Genomic DNA, 20,432 nt, shown 5'->3' on the forward strand with positions numbered 1-20,432 from the left:
GTGGACTTTGGGGAAGTGCAACAACCACTCCCCTCTGTGGTTTTGTCTAATAACTTACGGACCAAGCATGCCTCGGGAGGGCGGGTTTAGCTGCTGTGTGTTATAAAGTTGTGGCTGTTTTCGGTGTGCCTGGAGTCACAAAACAAGCGCTCCCTAGCATCCCTGCTATGACCCGCCCCCATGAACCAGAAACGGCAGATAGTCTGACGGATAGCGCAGAGGAGAGCCGGGTTGGAGCTGCTCTGGGAAGTCTGGAGTCCGCCAGAGTCAACGCAGAACAACGCCATTTCACTACCAGCAACTTCAAGGCAGCAGCAAACGGAAGCTACAGGTAGACAGCCCCTTTCGTCCCTTTTATATTTATTTCTTGTCCAAAGGCCGCTCGTCCCGGTCTGAGCTGAGCTCTTCACCCAGGCCTGGGAACGGCCCTGAGGACTTAAACGGAAGATGGAGCAGCAGACCGGCTCGAGATTTCAGGATAGAGGGAGGCTGGGTCTCCGGCAAGACGAGGCCCGTGGGGCCAGATGTCCACGCCTCCAGATGGACTGAGTGTCTGAGAAAGAGCACCAAACTTGGGTGTTCCCGTTTACATTTTCGGGGCTCAGTCACCGCGAAGACTTTCCTGAAGACTGGCCCTTAGCGCGGTTGCTAACGGTTACGTTAGCTAGCTCATTCATAGCCGAAGACACTCCGAACAACTAATAATATTTCGATTAACCATTTTAGCAACTACTTGTAGCCGTGTCCAGGCCAGTATCGATCCCTCAGCGTTAGTCTTTTTGCCAGTCATGCTGATGAAGTGAGCTTGTCTTTCTTTCGCTTTCAGTGTGAAAGTTTCAGTTATAACGTGTAAAGTAGCAGCTAGCTGGGCTGACTTAGTCAGGAAGACCAGCAACTTACAGCCTGCACCCACATGCAGAACAGCTGCCATTACGTGTCCCGGTTCAGGGGTCTACACAAGGGCGGCGAGTAGACATGACCAAGCATGCTTGGAGATTTAGTACATCGGTGAGCCGCCCTTAATGAATAGTGAAGTGACCTGCTCAACAGACGAGTTGAGCTGTTTATTTCTGGTCTTCAAACTGAGTGACAGCTGCATGAAGGGGATACCTGAGGGTGTAACTATGTTTAACCATCACACTCTGCTCTGATGGCTGCTGAGTTTGGTGTCTTGAATAGACCTTAAGGCCAAGTGAACTTAAACATCTTTCTCGGTAACCTTGAGAAACTTTCTTATTAGAAACCATCAGTGTATTCTTGCTCAACTGTCTCTTATTGCGAGGTGTCACTTAGACCAGCTCCTACCTTAGTACCCTAGTTTTACTTGATTCAGTGGTATCCATTCTTTCAAGTTTCCTTGTTACTGTCAGATCCAGGGCAGAAGACCATTTCAGAGGACTGTAACCCATATGTCTGTTTTTTACTATGATCAGATGTCATTGTACTGTGTACTTTACTACTAGCTGTTTATTACCAGAATATTGATAAGGCTGGTTCACCTGTTACCCTTGCACCTTAACTATTCAGGCAAGGCCATTTTACAGATGTTCTACTCATCACTCGAAACTAGATAGTTTTTAATTGCACCAAAGCTTTATGGCTAAAATGTGCTACCAGAGTTAAAGTTGTTCCATTATCTGAAAGTAGTTCTAATATTTACAGGATGACTGACTCCTGCTTTTATAACTTAATCTTAATTTATGTATTTATATTTATAAGCACTTCATCTTATATATTATAATAAGATTTTTATCTATTTTTTCACGCACCACCTTACACTCTTATGTTTGGTGCTGTGTACTATGTATTTTCTATACTTTCCTTGCCCACTTGTGTGCTTTTTAGTGAACTATTACCATCTTAAAGATCTGAGTACTTCATGACCTGGTTTGCACTGTTTGTTCGGCCTGATAGTTATAAGGAATTCCCTCTATGTCCATGCCTGCCAAATCAGGAGGCCTGGCCAGCCAAGTGGCTAGATACCAAGGGAGCCAACCGCCCGAGAGGGCTTTGTCCTCCTGGCTCATTGTTATGCTGGGGCAAGGCTCAGGCTACACAAGGAAACACATGCACCTTCCAGTCCCGATGCCTAGGACTAAAAGAAAGCAAGCAGGCCGCAAGCTTTTACTCCACCCATACTTACTATGCTAAGAGGCAATGTTGCTTTAAGAGTTATTTCACAGCATCATGTGGTTTCAGATGGGACTTTCCTGGAATAAAATGAATGTGACAAAAAAGGGTTAGTTTCCTGATTTTGTGGTCACTGAACATTGTCAAATAAACCTTGTTGCTCAGTTCACCCATGGTGTGTATATGGTGCATAGTGAACCTTAGCTTCCTTATGGTCCTTTGGTGTTTGCGTGCGGGTGAAGGGTGAGGTTTCTGTGGCTGTCCAACATGAATGAGTGAGGAAAACTGTCCAGCAGACAGTAACACAACCACAAGTAAAAGCAAACGTTTTCAAGTCTTTGTATGGTGTTTTGACTTTGTGCTGAGTTTGTACGATGCTCTTTAAACCAAAAACTACTTCTCTGCTAACAATCAACATATTTTTTTTATGAGTTTGCCCTCTGCTGTGGCTTATTGAGTGTGGAGGAATGCATAAAACACCTCAGAGGAAATGAATTGCGCAAGTGTTGAAGGGAAACATAGTCCATTAGTAAGATCAGCCTATCAGATATATTTGTCCATGCTCTTTAAAAAATGTCGTGTAATAAAAATAATTCATAGTTTTAAAATGGTTTATACAAAGTACCTTTTAAGTACCTTAAGTACCTTCTAAGGTTAAATAAATCTTCGAATATGATCAATTTGAAATAGGAACCTTATTAGCAATCAATAATTAGTTAATTGTGAACAACAATAGAGCAAGTCTTTCCCATAATAAAACCATTTTAACTATGTTAATCACTATGTGATTTATGGTTGTTACAGACGCTGACTCTCAAAGCAAACAGGAAATGAATGTTTCAGCAGAGAATAAATTAGATCAGACTAAACTGGTTGGACATCTAGCAATTAAAACAACGTCTAACGCTTTTTTTTCTTTCTTTTTGACATAACCCATGACGTTTAAAATAACGTCAAATAGATTAGCCCAGTCTCAGCAAGGCAGACTGGTTTTACTGGATAATATTCATACTGCATTATTATTATGATTGTCATTGTCAATCTTTATTGTCATTACTACTACTACTACATCAAACTACTTTTTCTGACACAGTTCTACATCGTATGTTAAAATATTTTAATCAGTGAAGTTAGTCATGACTGTCAATAATTGATGAATCATCAATGTTCCTCAGCCAGAAATATTAAACATTGTAATTGGGCTGGTACAATTTTTTTTTTTTTTGTCTGTTCAAGATGTAATGAGGGTCAGCACTTCACCATCGGCCTAAGCCTCAGTCTTCAGGTGGCCCTGCAGTGGAAAGTTATTCTTAAATGCATTATCATGGGTAATCTTCTAAATCCAAATTACTAAAGAGGTCTGATCTACCACGCTGTCTCTCTTCCGCTACCATGGTGGCACAGATCGCTGGTATAGAATGTAGAACATAGAATTCAGTCATCAGACTGTGTGTACCCAGGTTGCTTAAACAGACAAGTATGTATTCCCATATTTAATTTTTAAAAATATATATAAGAGGAGGAAAAGGGAAACTTAGAGCAAGCTCCTTATGTTTTCCAATAGCTGGCATAGAAATTTATGTTTTATGTGTTGGAACATGGCTGTGACTAATCAGATCACTTGGCTAAGAGATTTTGCTACTTTAAATAGATATTGTATTTGTAAAATATATGATGCTTTGATAAATCCCCCTCCCCTTAGCATTCATCATGCAGGCATTTCCTCAGTGTTCATTTATATCAAATAAATAAATTAGATAAAAGTCATGAATATAGTTGGTTTGGTTCTGTAGTGGCTACTCATAGAGCTAAAAGGCATATTTTCCTCAAATCTACCTGCTTTTTCTTCTCCAGTACATTCTTACTGCATAGCCTTGAGGAGACAGGCAGCTCCTAAGAATAGCTTTGGCAGATGCTAAACTGACAAAATCCCAGGACTTCTTGACTCTGTAAACTTTGCCTACTGTGGAGGAAGCAGGGGCCAAACTGCAACTGCGGCAGGTGACACTTGCTTGTGGGTGTATTTTTGCCGCTTGAAAATCCATCCAGATATGTGTTTAAAATACCACCACATCATCGTTGTGGGGGCAGATGGAGAGAAGTGACATAATGAGACAGTGAGCCATCTTCCTTTTAGTCTAGTTGTCTGTCTGACCTACTGTATTTTATACCATTTTCAGCAAATGTGAGTGAGGTGGATGGCTTTCATTCTTCTCCGTTTGGCTCTCACAAAGCCATGTTTCAAATAGGTGCACCTTATTCTCTATGAACCTATATAAAGGTAAAGAGGTCATTAAGCTGTGTGGCTAGGGTGGTGTTGTCTAATTGGATCATATCACGGAGAGAGAGAGAGAGAGAACAGGGTGTTAGTGAGAGCCCTCTCTCTCTCTCTCTCTCTCTCATGCTCTCTCAGCACTATTGATGCAACACCTCCCCCCTCAGATATCGTATACTTTCATCAGTGCTCACATCACAGACTAGCTCTTAAAGCTGCTATCAATGATTGACCTGCAAATTAATATTGTCTCAGAAAACCACGGCAGTGCAGCACATTCACTGTCTCTGAGCTGTTGTGCCCCTGTGATTGGATTTGAGTAGCCTTTGCCAAATGGCTTCATTGGTATAACTTTTACCATAATGTCATTCTTAGTGTGTGTAAAATATTGTCATTCACATGTCATGATGTGGAATCGGGCAAGTCTGTTACAAAACAGCAGCTTAAACTAAACGTTTTTTGTTTTTTTTTTTGTGTGAATTTCTCTTTTTTGTTCAGAATGGCCATGGAATTCTATGACTCTCAGTACCTGCTCATCCTGGCCCCTACCCTGGTCATTGCCCTCATGGTCCTCTTCTTCTTACTGTTCATGAAAGAAACCTCCTACGACGAGGTCTTGGCCAGGCAGAAACGAGACCTCAAGATACCATCATCCAAACCAGACACTCGTAAGAAGAATGAAAAGAAGAAGAGCAAGAAGAAGGAGAGTGCCAGTGGAGGAGGCGGCGGAGGTGGTGGAGGTGGAGGAGAGTCAGAAGAAGAACTGCGGGACTTTGATTTGGCTGATGGTGCCAACAACTCCACTCTGGAAGTAGAGGAGGAACCTCTACCGGTGGCTACACCGGATCCTGCTCCACCAACACCAACTCCTTCTGTTCCTGTTGCAGTGTCAACCGAGGCCCCTGCTGGTCTGAGGGAGAGAAAGAAGAAGGAGAAAAAGGCTGCCAAGGCAGCAGCCGCGGCGGCGGCAGCTGCTGCTACAGCAGCAGCTGCTACAGTCACAGCTACCCCTTCTGAAGAGCCAGAAGTGAATGGGTCCAAGCCAGTCAGCCGCAAGTCAGAGCCACCCCTTTTGGCGAGCAAACAGTCCAGCCCACCTTCTCCTCAGATAGAGGTCCAGGTTCAGGTCCAAGCTACTGTGGCTCCTGTTCAGGCTCAGACCCCTCCCCAGATTTCTGGAAAAAAGGAGAAAAAGAAGAAACAAAAAGCTGAACCTGGTGAGTAGCCAGAACAGTTTAACACAGGTGTGGTTCTATGTCCCTTTGAGAAACATGCAACCACCTTTATCAAGTTACAGAGAAAAGAATAATATCTGTAATCGCTGTAACATTGAGTTTAGATGTTTTACCACAGTAGCAATATTCATGGCTAATTATCATTAGTTTCAATGCACGCTGACTGAGACATGAGATTATTCTCCTCTTACATGTCCCTTTCCAGTCGATGACCAGCGGACAGAGATTAAAGTAGAGCAGGCTCCAGCACCAGTCAAGAAGGAAGCTCCCATTGTAGCTGAAACCAAAGTTCTGGATGGTGCAACCCCAAGTGCTACCAGTGGCAGGAAGAAGAACTCTGCTAAGAAGCAGAAAACTGAGAATGGTAATAATGAAATTAGCCCTAACTTATATCTTTGTATCTTTAAAATGTCTCAGTGAAACCCACACTTGGCGAATCATAATTGACCTTTTTTTTTTTTTTTTGTTTGTTTGTTTGTTTGTTTGTTTTTCCCGCTCATATCCAGTTGATGAATCCCATGTTTTGGCTGACTCTGCAGCTTCTGCCAACCACCAGGTAGCCCATAATGATGATGTACCATCCAAAGGATCAGGCAGGAAACAGAAGAGTGAGACTGACAAAGGTAAAAGGGGGAAAGACAACTTGGTACTTTTTGGTGTCTCATATGTACAGTGACATGTTAAACTGAATCTTCTGTCTGTTCTTAGCTGAGAACACTGAGGTGAAGTTGAAGGAGCTGCTGTCTGGTCTGTCCACCCTGGCTCTGTCAGAAGCTGAGGCCGTCAGTGTCATTGCCCTCCTCCGAGAGAAGAGTCCTAATGCCTTAGATGCCTGGCACAAAGTGAGACATTAATGTGTGATGAATTTGAACTAGCTCTTGAGACAAATACTATTTGCATTAGGAGGGTATTTTTAGTTGATTCTTTTCTCTCTTTTTTTTTTTTTTTTTTTTTTGTCCATTTTATGCCTCTCACCACTAGTCTGCAGCCAGGCCTGATCCAGCTTCACAGGAACGTGAGCGACTACTTACAACTCTTCAGGAAGAGGCTTCCATTGCTAAGGATAAAGTAAAACAACTCAGCCAGGTCTGAATTGTGTTGTTCTGCTTAATGAAGTATACAAGATGATTGTTTTATTTCCAGCATGCTCTCCATACCTCAGCAGTCATTTCCTTTTTTTGCTTTAAAATGCATAAACGCTCTCTTACCTTGTGCTTTAGGAGCTTCAAGTTGAGAAGCAAAAGACAGGCCGGGTGGAGGCCATGATGAGAGACCAGCGTGCAGCCATGGAGAAAGAACTGGGGAGCATGCAGTCCAAAGCACAAGGCAGCTTCCAGGAACTCCAGAACATGCAGATGAAGGTAAAGTGTTTGGTTTATTTCACAACTACTGAGATGTATTGAGCAACCAAGACCTTTTTACATTCCTTTCAAGACTGTATGGAAACTGATTTCTATTGTTTCTGTTGTAGTTCCAGCAAGCGAGAGAGCAGCTGGAAACCCAGATCACTCGACTGCAGCAGGAAAACGGCATCCTGAGGGACGCAGTCAGCTCTGCCACCAACCAGATGGAAAGCAAGTCAGTGCTACATTACAGTCAACAATGGCATTTTGGTCATGCTCTCTAGAGCTTCATAAATGTCTCATGGGCCCAGTTTTTATGAAACACTTGACAGTGATGCAATTCATTTTAGAACTAGTCTTCAGCGTAGTCTTTTTATTGTGATTTCCTCCTGTCATTTCTCCACACACTGCTTCGCAATGTGAAATGTGCAGGCTATTGCAGTAGCACTGTAGTTTATTTTATCCACAATTTCCCATTAACGTACTCACATCACTCATTTGTGTATGTGTGTTGCTTGATAGGAATTCAGCAGAGCTGAACAAGCTGCGGTCTGAGTATGCTGGTCTGATGAAAGAGCTGGCAGACAACAACAGCAAGCTGCAGCAAGAGGAGCACCAGAGGAAGTCGCTGGAGGTCACCTACAAGCAGAACGTGTCCCAGCTGGAGGTACGCTGATCCAGATGCACAATGTGTTTGTTCAGCCTGTTCTTTAGTTTCCCCAGCTGAGACAAAAATGACTGCGCCGTACAAAACCTGAGAATGCTTCTCTGGTTGAGTGGGTGTGGCAGCATTGCCAGGGAAATGGGAGGAGGTTGTATTGGAAGTCCTGGAGAGAGCTGTGGGAAATGGAACCCGTGCTGCCAGGATGGTGTTGACTTTGGAAGCTTTGTGCTGTGTATAAACAATACTTTCCTGCTAGACTCCAAGATCGGCCTTTCTTGTCTTTACATTGAGCACAATAGAAAGAGAGATGTCTTAAGTTGCTGAGTGAGTATGGACATGTTGAGCTGCATAGTAATGAAAAACAGCTGACCTTTTATTTAGTAAAATTAAACCAGAACGGTATTTGGCATCTGTGGGGAAAAAAGTGGGTAGAGATTCTCTCACACATACACACATACACACATACACACACACACACACACACACACGTAGAAACAATGGCATCTGTACAAGTCTATTGCTTTGTGGACTTGTGCTTTGACTTAGTATTTTGATTTCAGCATGGGTCTGACACTACCAGGCTTAGGGTTTTTAGTCTCTTTAAAGCAAACCCTGCTAAACTTTTATAAGTACTCGTGTATTCGTATAATGTGTCAAAAAATACTGTTCACCAAGTTGCATGTATCATGTCATCCCAAGGCCCAGCTGCAGGATGCTAAGAGACGATGGGAGGAACTCCAGAACTACCTCCACAATGTCAATGCTGAAAGGGAGAAGCTTCAGGCCTCAAAACAAGGTGATGGAACATAAGATCATGCTAAAAAGTCATCTGGTGAATTCAAAACAAAGCTTTCAATCAGCAACTATTGTCTGTATGTGTGGGTGCAGAGCTCCACAACCAGCTGGTGGCGGTGGAGACGGAGATGAACAACAAGAGCAAGGAGATTCAGAACTTACACAGCAGCCTGACTGAAGCCAGGGTCTCTAAGGACAGGCTGGAACAGACAGTGCTGGAGATATCTCAGCACAGCATGCCTGATGAGTCACTGCAGGCCCGGGTTCAGGTCAGACGCCACCACTGGAAATCATCCACTATATTGGATCAGGCATATATGGCACTTCACTGAATCCAGTGGAATTGAGTCACATTGTATTAAATTGATGGACATTTTAGTGTTACATTTTAATGTGGATACCATATTGAGATGCAGAACAACACACATTTCTCATATTCACTCCTGTTTTTTAACAGGAGCTGGTGAATGAAAACAAAGGTCTCCAGGTCCAGAATGAGAGCCTGCAAGCTAAGATCACTTCACAGGTATGTGGGTCACCCTCATATACCCATGTTTGGTCAGAAATGCCCACCTGCGTAACTGTGTATATAGATTAATGAGATCTCTTTTCTTCTCATGTAGGCCACCCATGTCTGCCACATTGAGGAGCTACAGAAACTGTAAGAAAGAATTTTTACCTTTTCAGGCATAGTGATTGTTTTAAAAGGTATATCATGAGCCAGTTTTCATGTGTCCACCTGACTCTTTCATCCAGACTGGCTGAAAAAGAATTGCAGAGGAAGAGTCTGGAGGATTCTCTAAATGCTGAAAGGAGCAGTGCAGCCAGTAGAGAGACTAACATGCAGGTATGTTCACCGGAGTCCTTCTTCTAAATTGCTTTGGTTAATTAGTCTGCAGGAATTTGGCGAACATGTTCTGTCCCATCACTATACTAAGAAGGAATATGGATGATTGCTGGTCACTGTTGCACAGACTACCAGGTCCTGTATTATCTAGGCCTAATAAATATCTCTCTTCTCTCTTTTCCTCTTCAGACCTTACACAATGAAAACATGTCACTGAAAGCAGAGTTTCAGAATCTGCAGGCACAGATTTCTGATCAGGTTAGCTGCATAGCTTAGATGTTTTCCACACTGATATAAACACTTTGTGTCTTTGCGTTGTCTTCTTTTTGACATACTGTCTGTTTGCCTTTGATGCTCCCCATGAAGACGACCTCTCAGCTGGTTTTGGACCAGTTCCAGAAGAGGTGTGTGTGAAAACTGGAACATATTTTAAATGCATCGGCTCATTAGGCTTGTTGCTCCATGGTCATAAATCTAATAATCCATAATCAGCAACTGTCATTAACCTGTCATTATCATTGCTTCTCATCCAGTGTCCAAGAAAAGGAGGAGAAAATAAAAACCATAGAGGGTCTTTTGGAGAATGGACTGATCGCGATGGCCAACAAGGAGGAGGAACTCACGGTATTTGATTTCTTTGGTTTTAAAAAGGAGAGCCAAGGGCAGCAAATCCTGAAAACATGCTGGCTCACACATATACCTACATCTGACTGACATCAGCATCTTTTAAGTGACTCTGCATTTCACTGTCTGCCTCGTAATCACAAACTGCACTGGCCTAAAGTCTTGAAGTAACCGATTTCCCTGATTCAGGTTATGAGAGAAGAGAAAAAGGCACTAAATCAAGAAATAGAGGGCCTTAAGAGACAGACAGCAGAGATGGTGAGGTGATCTAAAATGTAACTTAAAACAAGTTCTCCCGTTTTGCTCCTTATTCCATGTTTTTGTTCATTTGAACTTTTCCCTTATACACAGGCATCGTCCGAATCAATACTGGACGAACTCCAGAATAAGTAAGATCAGTCATATTGACTTTGGTACTTAGGGACCATGATATTATGTTTAGAACTAAAGAATTAGTTTTTCATTTTATATTGATGATTCACATTCATGTTCGTGACATTTACCCAGCACCCTCTAGGTCCTAAACCACAATGCATGCACTGATTTAGCCGAGGTTAGCTGTGGACTGAGCTGCATGCGTGTATGAATAAAGACAGTTACATCATTTATGCAAAAATGAAACGCACAGTTATCCTGGCACATACACAAAGAAGTGAGAGATATTAAAAGAAACAGTGATTCCAATCTGACTGTTCTCAAAGTGGTCACATAAGTGTTTGGATATAAATCTGAATCAGGACCACATATTCAATATTGTATAAAAAATCTGATCTGAGTCATTTTGAGGCAGAAAAAAAAATTTAGACTTGGGGCACTTCAGAATGTAATGTGAGCATAGCTGAATAGAAAAACAAATCTAACTTTGGGCTCATTAACTCTAGTCAGTAAGTGGCAGCAGCTTTGCCAACTAGCTCAGATGAAATGTAACTGATGCAAGTCATAATTGCATGTTGTGAAACCAAAGGTTACTATTTACTCTACTCTAACCGTAGCAAAACTTCTTCCTCTTGGCACTCTAGGACACTCCCTAGACAGACACACCCCTGATAGTAATTCTTTTGATATCAGTTTCCCCTGGCTTCAGACTGGCTGTGTAGTGTTAAATGTCCTCTTGTGGTGAATATCATTGAACAAGTGAATAATATCAGATTCTCGATGACTTTAAAGAGTTCTGTGTAATGAAACGTTGTATCACTGTACTCTGTAGGATGCATGAGAAAGATGTGAAACTAAAATCGATGGAAGAGAGCCTACACGCAGCAGAAGACAGCAGCTCTGCAAGAGAGAAGGTGGTGCAGGTGTGGGATTTTCTGTATCAATGAAATACTGGGTTTGCACATTGCAGAAGAGCACAAATGCTGTCTCTCCTGTCAGAAAAGTTGTTTTGTCCTAGTTTGAGCTCTTGTCTAAAGCAGCTTTTTATCTTGCAGGCTCTGCAGCTTCAGTTGGCTGCCCTGCAGGCAGACATTGAGCAACTGAGACAGAAGGAGACGCCAGAAGAATTAACTAGTTCTGCTACTCAGATCCAAGAACTCCAGGCTCAGTAAGTTAACCCAGCAAATCACTGTGTAATCCTCCAGTGTAGCTATTACATTCAAGCTAATGATGAGCACTTTTGACCAACAGGCTGGCAGCAAAGAACCAGGAGATTCAGCTGCTCCAGGCTGAACTGGAGGAAAGAACTAAGGTTCTGAGTGAGAAGATAGAGCAGGTGCACCAACAGGTGAGGAATAAACCTAAAAAGTGCAGAAGTTACATATTTTAGTTTGAATCAATGAGATATGTTTAGCTGTAGGAAATGTTTCTAACTACAAATGTCGTAAAAGATGACATTCTTACTCATTAAATCTTTACTTTTTAAATAGCAAATCCACACAGCAGTGCCCAGCCCAGAGCTGCTCACAGCGTAAGTAATGTTGCAGACCAGGTCTTAGCCTAAAGCCCACATGCTTTTCACACACACTGTCATTTGAAAGGACCCATAATGGTATAAGTATGTACATAATGAGTGGTTGTGTTGTGTTCTGTCAGGCTGTCAGAGAAAGAAAGGCAGGTCTTGGATCTTCAGGGTGAGCTGGCTGAGCTGAGGGACTCCCTGGAGCTTCATAGAAAGAAGAACAATGTAGGTTTCCTACAGTGACAACCTAAACTATATTGTACCTGTGACTGCTCTGGTCTACTGGTCTGCCCCCAGCCAGACATCACCTCCCCTTTATGTGGTATCCCAGAATACTCCCCTCACACTGGGAGACACTTACTTCCATAATCCCAGTTGTCCACTGCCACTTAGCCTTATTTGCTTTGCTTTTTTTGATCTTTTAAAAGATTTTTTTTTTTTTTTTTTTAACCAAACAGAAAGCTTTCTTAAGCTAAGGTTGTGTTTGCAACATGATTATACACAGCAGTACAGATGTCTGTTCTGATTTGGATTGCTTAAGCTGAGCGTTGCATAACAGGGCTTCCAGCCTACTCTTGTTATGCTCGCTGTTGGCCATGACTGTTTCAGCAAGCTTGTCTGTGCTTGTGGGTGATTCAGAGCATTAGAAACTCAGCTCAGCTTTACTTTTGACAGAGGCACATTTGATTTTAAAAGATTGTTAATGTGCACGTTTTTAAAACTCTCATACAGATATGTATGGACAGTATTACCTTGATTTCAATTGAAAGTACTTAGAGAACAGTCATTACTATACATATCTTTGTGCATGTTGCTTTTTACCAACTCGGGTGAAAGACAGAGACACTTGCACATGCTTATTTTTAGCAGTTGGAGCATGGGTGAAAAGCAGAGTGTAGTCTTTTAAAAATGAGGAATGTGTTCAGTTTGTTCTGTTACTCTACCAATCTGTATCTGAGGGTCACTGAATGCCTTTTCCCCTGAGGCTGAACTGAAAGTAGTATCTCTCTGGAACTGACCAAAACAGGAGCTTCGGGAGAAAAACTGGAGTGCAATGGAAGCTCTGTCAGCCACCGAGTCCATGCTTCAAGGGAAACTCAGCAAAGCTGTCAAGGTTCGACACCCTATCTCAGTCTGCTTCACTCTAGTTCCAATCTGATGCATCACCCCTCAAAATGCTGTTTTTTTTTTTTTGTTTTTTTTTTGTTTTTTTTGCCATAATTGACCCAGTGAGATTTCTTTACCACCATCATCCATAACAAAACTGCATACTCATTTACCTCACTCTTCCTCTCCCCCCCTCTGCCCCCCATGTTGTCTGTTTTCAATTGGCTAAGGGCTGATCTGTTGAACTATGCTGCTCTCCATGGGAATCTCAGGCTTTGTTAACAAGTATTAAGTCTTCAGCTGATCTATTTTTGCTCTAAGATCTGAAATCTGAAAGATTTCTTTTTGCCCAAAGCTCCGGCTGATGATTGGAAATGAGTGTGCAGTGACCTAAATATGATTTTACTAGATGTCATTAGATTAACATTCATGCTAATCATTTTCTGGCATGTGACTCATTTCTAGCATGGCCCCTTCATCTTTGTGACACTTAGGCTAATTGGTCACTCTAAATTGGCCATAAGTGTGAATGTGAATTCAAGTTGTTGTCTGTGTCGACCCTGTGATGGACTGACTATCTGTCCAGGGTGTAGCCCGCCTCTCACCCAGTGGATCTTTGTGACATCAGTACTGTCAGTATCACCAGCTAATCAATCAAAATCAGTTTTATTCACTTTGGTTTGATGCACTTTGTTCTTATAAAATAAAGTGTGATCATTCCAAACCTTTAACAGACATGGATATTTGTCTGTGTGTTTCTCAATGCTCTGTATTCACATCTGAAACATCTTTGTTCGTCATCAGGAAGAACAAGTGTAACAGTATGTAAAGCAAAATCTACAGTAGATTGCATGTAGTTGTGGGTCACTTTGTGTATGCATAGTGGGCTTCCAGATAGCTGTTCTATTCGCAGTTACAGTGGCATCTGTGTATTTTTGCTGTCCTCCCCCTGCGTTAGAGAAGGGTACATGCTGAGCAATCGTCACAGCAGCTGCTCCTCTGCCATCTGAGTACAGTAGAAAGCACCTTCTCAGAGCTGGGACTTCCTTGGCAGTTGTGTACTGTCAACGTATGCTGGTTGTGTTCAGCCCCACGTTTGTCTCAGAGCTGCTTTGTGACAGTATTAATATGAACAGTGAATAGAGTGCCAGCTGGCTAATGCTTGGCATATGTTCTCCCTTCATGCCTCAAAGTGACAGTGTGTGGTGCTGGATGATTGTGAGAGGACTGAATGCTACTTTTCTTTTCTTTTTTTTTTTCTTTTTTTATTGAAGAGTTTCAAGGTACTTTGTGCAATCCAGTGGAAAGCAGATTGAGGTTTATGTGGTTCCATGAGGATTATAGCATGTGGTGTGCTCTGCACTTGGTGTAGGTGGGGTTTGATGAAAGATGCTGATGTTTGCTCAGGCTAATTGGAAGTGGTAGTGGACCATTATTTATCCAAGTACCCTAGAGCTATAATTTAAGATGCCAAAGGGTTGATTCTGTGGCACTGATCACTGATTTGTTTAAACAGGATAAGATAGATTAGAACGAGGAAGAAGGAAAATCATACCTGCTCACATGACCACTGGTCTTCAAAACTGAATTGGTTGTATTATTTGAGCAGTCAGTGTTCAATTTTTCTGTCATCTCTTTATCTTTCTCTCTCCCCCTGTAGGAGAACCAGACAGCACTGGCAGAGTCTCAGGCTGAGTGTCGAGATGTTCTGCACAGACTTCTGCCCCACGTGCCTCTTCCTACTGAACAGGTACGGGTAATATTGGATTTTTTTACCTCCATGTAAATTGTGTTTGATGACCCTTGTTACTCTGTCATACATCTCCCCTGGAGCCGTGATGTTTCTCTTCACTCTACACGTCCTCTTTCCACTAGAACCACCAGGAGTGGCTGCACAGATTTGAGAGGGCAGTAGCTGCACAGTCCATACCTGCATCAGGGGATAATGAGGTAAATATGTCGAAATGTGAAGTTGAAAGTGATTCCTTTCTAAAATAGTGAATCACCACATACTGTTCTCTTGCTAGGAACTAGCTGAAAAGTTGAAAGAAGCAGAGGAATCCCAAAGGATTCTATTGAAAGACTGTGAGACGTACAAGAAGGTTTTGGCAGAGACGGTGAGATGAGGTTTTTGTGTAATGTTCATGGTTGCACAGTGGTGCAGTAGTACATCATGCAGAGCTGAGCCGTCATTCCTGCTGCATCCACAGGAGGGCATCCTGCAGCGCCTCCAGAGCAGCGTGGAGCAGGAGGAGTCTCGCTGGAGGTTGAAGCTTGAGGTGTCGCAAGCAGATCTGAGAGAGGTGTGTATCCAGGTTTAGCGGCAAACAACCCCCAGACCAAAAACCAGAGCATCCAAAGCGGAGATGATAGATTGTTGCGCTGTGTGCTCCTTTCATTACCTCATTCTTCTTTCTGATTTTATTAGATGACCCAGAAAGTCGCGTCTCTGGAACAGGAGATTGAGAGACTAACTGATGGAGCAGAGTTGGAAAATGTCAGTCCTCTTGAAAAACACATTTTAAATTAACACTCACATGTCAGACTTATTGTACCTCAGAGACTTATGCTTATCTCGGTCATATGCATTTCTAACCTTGTTTTTGCTTTGTAGCTGAAAAGAGAAAAGCTGCATTTGGAGTCTGAGTTGGAGAGGGCAGAGCAGCAGAGTGCCACCTATGTGACGGAGGTCAGAGAGGTGAGCACAAACTGGACTTCTTGGCCTAGTCTTGCTCATGATCAATCTCGTGCCATAGAGCTCATCCTCCTGTGGCAAAAAGATGAGCTCTGTTGTGTGTCAATTTCATGCTGACTGATTTTTCTGTTTTTGGTGTTTGCGTGTGTTCTGTTTATTTAGGGCATGTTAAGCCCATTCAGTGCAGAAATTACATGTTGAACTAAAAGTACACACACTTCACCTGTTGAGATAATTTGCACACACCACTTTCCTGACTATCTGAATAGATTGCCTTTGGTAAATTATGCACAACAGGATCCTGTGCCTTATATATTCCTTAATGGTTCTTCTGAATAGTGAGAGCATTACCCTTTTGTAGCTGTTTTATGGCCTCATCCGCTCTTCCCCCTGCGTATAATGTATGCTGTTGGAGCTGTCCTGGGCCGACTCCCACAGCCACCAATTAAACACATCATCTCAAACTTAATTTCAGCTGAAAGATCTGTTGACTGAATTGCAGACCAGACTTGATGGCTCATATACAGAGGCTATCAGACAGAATGAGGAGCTGAATTTGGTAAGCGTTGCTCACCCTCTAGCTAGAGCTCCTTTGAAATCCTATTCCTGTCGCACTCAGCAGGGGCTCTACACTGGCTGCCACAGGTCGGTGTTCTCCATGTTCTGCAACTGTGTGTCATCATCCATAACCTCAGTCAGCATGCTCTCTCAACCGTTAACTTCAAGAAAATCTTCTCTGATTTAGGAGCCGGGAATGTGGCTTTAGTCGGAGGTTGTGAATGATGACCTAACTTCTCACTCTGTGATACTTACAAGACTAACTGCTCCCTCTCTGCACTGCTCTTCCGCTTCATCTCACTGCCATTTCCAGGCATCTAACAAAGGGCTTACTAGTTAACATGGGTTTCTTGTTACTGCACGCTATTATTCGCTCTTGAGCTTAAAAAAAAAAAAAAAAACTCGTCTGTTTTGTCTCATTGTCTTTGTCTTATCTCAGATAGCCATCAGTAGTCTTTAAACCATATTGTGGCTGCGTTCAGACCAACAGTAGCACTGTCAAAAAGGGTCCGTCATGAGGAATTTGTGACAACTGAGCAAGAAAATACACAGGATCGTCACACTTGTGCTACTGTACATTGCTATGTTGTGTATCGGTCAGTTAGGTGTTACTTTGTAAGGTGAATGAATTGGCCCTCTTGTTTTTCTTTAGAGGAAAAGAATCACTGCAATGGTGATTTTCTAAATTGATACTCCAACTAAACTTCCTGAATCGTGATTCATCTTTTCAACAGTACCTGCAACAACATGCCCACATCAAAGCAGCCCCTTTGCACTCTTTTAAACAGTGCTGATTTGTTTGGATCATAGCCCAAGCAGGATGAGCAAAAAACTTTTGAATCTGTGCAAATGTCAAATACTTTAATGAAGGCAGCACTGGCTTTAAATAAATGTATTGCTGAATTATAAATAGAATTTTCGGGTGTCTTTGGGAAGCTATCACATATTGTAGATATACGTGTAAAACACACACGTGTTGAATATCTGTGTTGATTCCAGCTGAAAACCCAACTTACTGAGACTCTGTCCAAGCTGGAGGCAGAAGAGAATGAGAGACAAAAAGTGGCCGGTGACTTGTATAAGGTATGATTGATCATTCATATTTAATTACATTGCTGATATGAGTACAATTCAATGTCACATTAACATGTGGGACTTCATCTTTCTCGACACAGGCCCAACAGTCTCTTGATCTGATCCAGGCGGAGCTCTCAAAAGTGACAGACAACGCTGATGACCTGATAGAGAACAGCAGTCTGTCGTTGCAGAAGGTAAGAGTCTGTTGAGGTGTTGTAACAGTTGGTGTTGTCTTTGTGTGGCGGTGACCAGGTGGTTCCCTTAATCCCTAAACCAGCACTTTTGTCTGTGACAGGAGGAGATGGACAAAAAGGAGAAAATGACTGCAGGACTGAACCAAACTGTCAGAGAACTGCAGCAGCTGCTACAAGCTGTAAGCCAGCAGCTCGCCAAGGGACAGGAAGGGGTAAGGCTTCTCACTGCACTGTTCTTGTAGCCTAGTAAAATATTATATTATCAAAGTCCTGTGTTTCCATTTTCAATAATATATTTTAATGTGGTGGAGTCTTTGCTTTCCTCTAGGAAACTGATAAAGATCTTCCCAAGGTATAGTGAGAGGAGGATAGACCCCAACGCAGCCACCCTGACTGCACTACGGAGACCATGTTTGACCTTTGGTCTCATCACTACCACCATTACACCATACTGTCACACCCAGCCACCTCCTCCCTCCCGACCTCACTTCACCTGTGCTGTAGGCATCCTCCAGCTGACTCTGACAAGCAACTCCCAAGATTTAACTGTTGGCCACAAGGGAGCAGGCAGGGGTTACTGTTAATTCCAAGCACTCCAAAACACACACACACACACACACACACACACACTACTCCACTCCCTCCACATTCCTCATCTTCAGCAGCATCGCCAGTTAATTTTTATTCTAAACTTAAAAACAACTTCCACCATAATTTAAACTGCGTGACAACCATTCCTCTGTTTAAAACACTTGTATTTTTCAATGGAATCCTTTTTGAATACTGCTGTACTTTTGTTTGTCTCAAGGGCAGTGATACTAACTTCCAACTTAACTAAACAAATTTCGGGTTTTAAGTCCTTTTTTTTCTTAACTTAAAGATATGTATTGTTTAAATGTACCAGTTAGGACCTGCTGAAATACATTCTTGCTGATCTGTTTGCCTCCTGACCAGAAAACTATCATAACCAGTGTATCATGCAATTATAATTTCTTAGGCCAGTGTATACCTTGGCTCGCTAATGGGTGGGAGAAGAGAGATAAGAAGGGGTCTCAATGTATAAGAAGGGTCACTACGTGACGTTACTATGGAGATGTGTGGACAAATTGTAATCAAGTCTGTACTGCAGCTCCAGAGATAAGGGAGTCTGTGACCCTGGCAGAAGCCAGGTCAACGGTGTAGAGGTTTTTAATCTTACTGCAACTACTCTAGAAATATGCGTCCCATATCACCTGTAATCAACACTTGCTATCATTGCTAAGTTCATTAACACTGAAGATTTTGTTCTTTTTGTAAAGGTTGATGTTAATAAAAGGGATGCTTGATAAACTTGCCCAAGCTTGTATTGGATTTCCTTTTTCCTCCACTACACTTCTTTGTTCCCACCACTATGGGGCAGCACACAACCCTAGTTGAAGTTTCAGATGGACAAACCTGAATGTTACACAGGAAAATAACAAGGCTGCTGCTCGTGTGGCTTTTTCTGGAAGCTTTTCCTGCAAAATATCCATCTGACTACACACAAACGTTGTCCTGCGATGGTGGTATTTTAGCTAAGTGTTTTTTTTTATGACAGGAGAGAAGCTGACACTGCAGCCTCAATTATGGAACATTTGGGGTGTGACCAGTTTCCTGTGATTGGAACATGCTGTACAATCCCTCAGAACTGGAGACTCTTTCCTCAGATCCTGTAGAAGTTTTGCCAAATATTTCTATTCAACACTGAGGAGGATGTGAAAGTGAAAATGCAACCCGAAGCTGGAATAATCCAAAACTTAACTCGGACAACTCCTGCCCTGGTTGTAATTTTGGGAAGCATTCAGTCGTGGTTTCTTGGCCACAAGGGAACAAATATGAAACTATAACACCATAACATACATTAAATTATGCATACTGGCATAGTGGCTTTTTTTTTTTTTTTCATTTGTTTTTTTTTATGTCAAGGCTTTTTTTTATCACCTGAGGTCCATTTGTTTGAAAAGATATATACTTCTGGACCTGATCTGTTCATGTTAAAAAGGTTTTAAAACAGCAGGACTCTTGTGCTGTTTGGGAAGGGAGGGGTGAGGGGTCAGGTCCAGGGCAGGAGCAACATGGGATCAGCACATTCCTTGCATTCTCCCACACTGTCATGCTGCAGTCAGCTGATGCAAGATTTAGCTTTTTACCTTCATGCAAACCTTGAGTCAAATCAGGTGGCACCACATCTTCGATATAGTTGTCGTCATTAACTGGTTCATTCAGGAAGTGCCTTTCACAGCCTGCAGCTTGTGATGGCATCATATGTACATATAGGCCCCCTGTAAAGTAACTGGTTTTGAATGTACAGTAATGGTTTAAATGTAATTCCTCTAAAGAAAATGAACAAGAAAAGCATTTCATTTCATCTCTGAAACTGATGCATTTATGAGAAGGCTTCTATCGCTCTTATCTCATATGAGGTGCTTCACTTCTTGGAAAAACCTGATCTGTCATCTTTTGTGGGTAAATAACTAAAGGTGCTATGCAAAATGATGGGAGAAACCAGGCATAAATCTGCATGAGGTTACACTTGGTCAGACACTTACAGGCAGTCTTGTGACTTCCATAGAAAGTCTCATGTGTAAAGCCTGCCAAAAAGCAGTTAGGAAATTAATAGGGGTTTTGTCTTTCCTGTGTCATTGCTCACACTGTTAATCTCAATTGCACAATATAGCTTGTTGCAGTAGGCCTCTGCTCTGCACGCTTCTTGCCTGGTAACATTTGACTCCTCCTCCTAAACATAGATTTGCACTCACACTACGCCAGCGCAACTTCAGCAAAGCAGCCCACTCCCTGCATCTGCTCTCCATCAGTGTGGTATGTGCTAGAAAGCCTTTGATCCCCACCCCCTCAACTCTACTCTGTGTGCATCTGCATGCGGGAGGGTGAGTCAGACAGACATGGAAAAGACAGTAGTGCTGTTTCACAGAGACAATCCCCAGTGAATGAAAGCAAAGGCACAGTGACACA

At 42.4% G+C, this 20,432-nt stretch overlaps 1 protein-coding gene across 3 annotated transcripts; it reads left to right on the plus strand.

The window, feature by feature from the left end:
• Window positions 1-173: 173 nt before the first annotated feature.
• On the plus strand, window positions 174-18,774 carry ktn1 (kinectin 1). Of its 3 annotated transcripts, XM_026307919.1 has the most exons (36): window positions 174-331; window positions 4,904-5,622; window positions 5,846-6,004; window positions 6,147-6,263; window positions 6,349-6,482; window positions 6,622-6,726; window positions 6,861-7,001; window positions 7,112-7,218; window positions 7,506-7,650; window positions 8,347-8,443; window positions 8,536-8,711; window positions 8,900-8,968; window positions 9,066-9,103; window positions 9,199-9,289; window positions 9,479-9,547; window positions 9,656-9,693; window positions 9,823-9,913; window positions 10,103-10,171; window positions 10,265-10,302; window positions 11,121-11,211; window positions 11,344-11,456; window positions 11,540-11,636; window positions 11,779-11,819; window positions 11,945-12,035; window positions 12,838-12,924; window positions 14,578-14,667; window positions 14,793-14,867; window positions 14,945-15,034; window positions 15,128-15,220; window positions 15,346-15,414; window positions 15,532-15,615; window positions 16,088-16,171; window positions 17,170-17,253; window positions 17,346-17,441; window positions 17,543-17,653; window positions 17,770-18,774. In XM_026307919.1, exons 2-36 carry the CDS (start codon window positions 4,905-4,907, stop codon window positions 17,797-17,799), a joined length of 3,828 nt encoding a protein of 1,275 aa, XP_026163704.1. In that variant the 5' UTR covers window positions 174-331; window position 4,904; the 3' UTR covers window positions 17,800-18,774. The 3 variants fall into 3 exon arrangements, with proteins under 3 accessions (XP_026163704.1, XP_026163713.1, XP_026163721.1); XM_026307928.2 differs by lacking the exon at window positions 16,088-16,171; XM_026307936.1 differs by lacking the exon at window positions 12,838-12,924.
• Window positions 18,775-20,432: the final 1,658 nt, after the last annotated feature.

This window comes from Mastacembelus armatus, chromosome 22 (assembly GCF_900324485.2).
Source record: "Mastacembelus armatus chromosome 22, fMasArm1.2, whole genome shotgun sequence".
Classification (NCBI taxonomy): domain Eukaryota; kingdom Metazoa; phylum Chordata; class Actinopteri; order Synbranchiformes; family Mastacembelidae; genus Mastacembelus; species Mastacembelus armatus.

Bases quoted from the DNA above. Each gene is read 5' to 3' on its own strand.
- ktn1 (XM_026307919.1), top strand. From the start codon at position 4,905: ATGGCCATGGAATTCTATGACTCTCAGTACCTGCTCATCCTGGCCCCT. The intron at 5,623-5,845 runs GTGAGTAGCCAG...GTCCCTTTCCAG, and splicing joins GAAACAAAAAGCTGAACCTG to TCGATGACCAGCGGACAGAG. The intron at 9,104-9,198 runs GTAAGAAAGAAT...TCTTTCATCCAG, and splicing joins ATTGAGGAGCTACAGAAACT to ACTGGCTGAAAAAGAATTGC.